Here is a 2022-nt window from a genome sequence, read left to right on the forward strand (position 1 = left end):
GCAATCAAAGGTCAGCATGACGAGTTGCAAAAGATTGCCGTCTGCATTGAAACCGGGAGCCCCGCGTTTCTTTGAGGGGCGAGCAAACAAAGGAAACGGGGCCGCAGCGAGACATCGGGGGCACGTTCCACTCGGAGGCCGCAATGGCGCTCGCCCGGGTCCATCTCGGCGGCGGGCGGGCGGTCTCACCTTCACGCAGATCCGAGGGTGTCGGTCCACCGCGGAGATGTCGAAGATCTGCGAGGGGGCACACGGCGGGCGGGCTCCGTGAGTCGACCTCGCGGGATGTCGGCAAGAGGCCCGCGAGGGCGAAAGCAAAGTACCAGGTCGGTGCCGTCTTCCCGCGCGGGGAGGGCGGAGTCGGGCGAGGGGACGCAGACGTCCGGGCCGAGCCTCCAGCAGAGGGACGCCGAGACGGGGAAGCCGCGGGCGGGGCACACCGAGCTCCAAGTCAGGCTGGACTCGTACAGCGTGACGGCGGAAGACAGCCACGCGTCGCCCGCGTCTGCCGACAGGCCGCACGCGTTTGCGCCGCGACCGAGGCCGCCGCAAGCGGGAAATCGGCGTTCCCGCATCGGCGCCCGTTGCCGCTCTCGCAACCGAATGACAGCATTCGTGCCGGCGTCGGGGACAAAAAGCCGAAACCGCGGGCGGCCGACTCTCTCACGCGCGCTGTCCGGCGTACTCACCGGCGAGAGGGACCGCGGTTCACATTCGGTCGATGACGACGATGTCGAGCGAGATCGGCGACTCGTGCGGAGCGGCGGCGTGAAAATGGACGGGAGACGAACATACTTGCACGCAGACGCAAGGAAGCGCGTACGGGAAGCTGAGCAGGGCCGAGCGGGTCCGAGACGGATCGATCTGGAAGTTACAAAAAAGAATCAGAATAATCATCACGCATACATGAAAGGTTTGGTTTTGGCGCTGGGAAGTCGGTGCGCGTGCCGGCGACGCTTACAACGGTGATGTTGGAAGGGCGGCGTTGGACGCAGTAGTGCGCGCTCTGCTTGTAGCACCACCTCGCGCCGACTTTGCTCTCCGACCGCACCGTGACGTTGAAGGATTTGGATGCGCGATCCACAGACAGTGAGAAGTCGGGCACGGGCTCTGGAGTCACACGGAAGAGCGAAGAGAGATTCCCTCCAGCTTCCGCCAACTTCCTCCATCATCGAGCGGCCGAGCAAAGTCAATGATTTCCCCCGCAACGAGGAAGTTGGCTTTTCACACCGCCCGCCCTCTTTTGTTTGGCTTCACCACGCATGGCCAGCGAATGCCGCGGGCTAATTTGACACGCCGCCGTGACGATGCGGTGCGGACAGAATCGGAAAGGAGGTGTCACGCTTTGCACGAATGGGCACGTGGTGACATAGCATGAAGTGGCAAGGAGCACCCGTGAAAAAGCCACCGAGGTCTCGGTGGCTTTCATTTTCCCGCCGCACCGAGACTTTGGCGCGCTACGGGTTAGCGCGTCCGCCTCGCAACGCGGAGGCGAGGCGTTCCGTTCCGGCCTTGGGCCCGCTTTTCCCCGGGTGCTCCTCTTTCCTCCCGCGTACCCCAAAACACGCACGGCGGGTGAACGGAAGGCCCTAAAGTGTCCCGAGGGTCGAGAGCGCGCCCCGCCCGCAGCCCGAAAATGGATGCGCGGATAAATGGATGATGGACGGCCTCTCGCGCGTGGCGCCGCGGCGTCCCGCCCGCTACCTGGTAGAGTGTAGTTGCGGCTGCAGCGCACCGACGCGGCGCTGTCCGGGCTGCTCGGAGCTCTCGTGACACGGCACTTGAATTTCTTTGCCGTTCTTCCTACTGTGCCACTATGCACACACACACAAAAACAGGTGATGCTGGCAAGGAGGAGGAGGATGATGATGAAGAGGACCAGAGGGACACAACAAAGAATTTGAGAAAACGAGCGGGCCGGCGAACCTTTTTCTTTGTTCTCTTGTATCTGAAGACGGGCCGGATGGTCTCTTTTCTCAAGGAGGCGATTTCAATGGTGGGGGCCTGGCTCAAGTCTGGACA

The 2022-nt window shown here is 62.8% G+C and overlaps 1 protein-coding gene across 1 annotated transcript in view; it reads right to left on the reverse strand.

Annotated features, from left to right (window-relative positions):
- Positions 1 to 2022, reverse strand: part of LOC109507130 (interleukin-17 receptor E) — a 27433-nt gene that overhangs the window by 23737 nt on the left and 1674 nt on the right. The window contains 5 exon segments of the mRNA XM_019856349.1: positions 190 to 237; positions 324 to 505; positions 690 to 864; positions 962 to 1110; positions 1705 to 1814. Coding sequence (XP_019711908.1) covers positions 190 to 237; positions 324 to 505; positions 690 to 864; positions 962 to 1110; positions 1705 to 1814 — 664 coding nt within the window.

This window comes from Hippocampus comes, unplaced genomic scaffold, assembly GCF_001891065.2.
Source record: "Hippocampus comes isolate QL1 unplaced genomic scaffold, H_comes_QL1_v1.1 scaffold473, whole genome shotgun sequence".
NCBI lineage: Eukaryota > Metazoa > Chordata > Actinopteri > Syngnathiformes > Syngnathidae > Hippocampus > Hippocampus comes.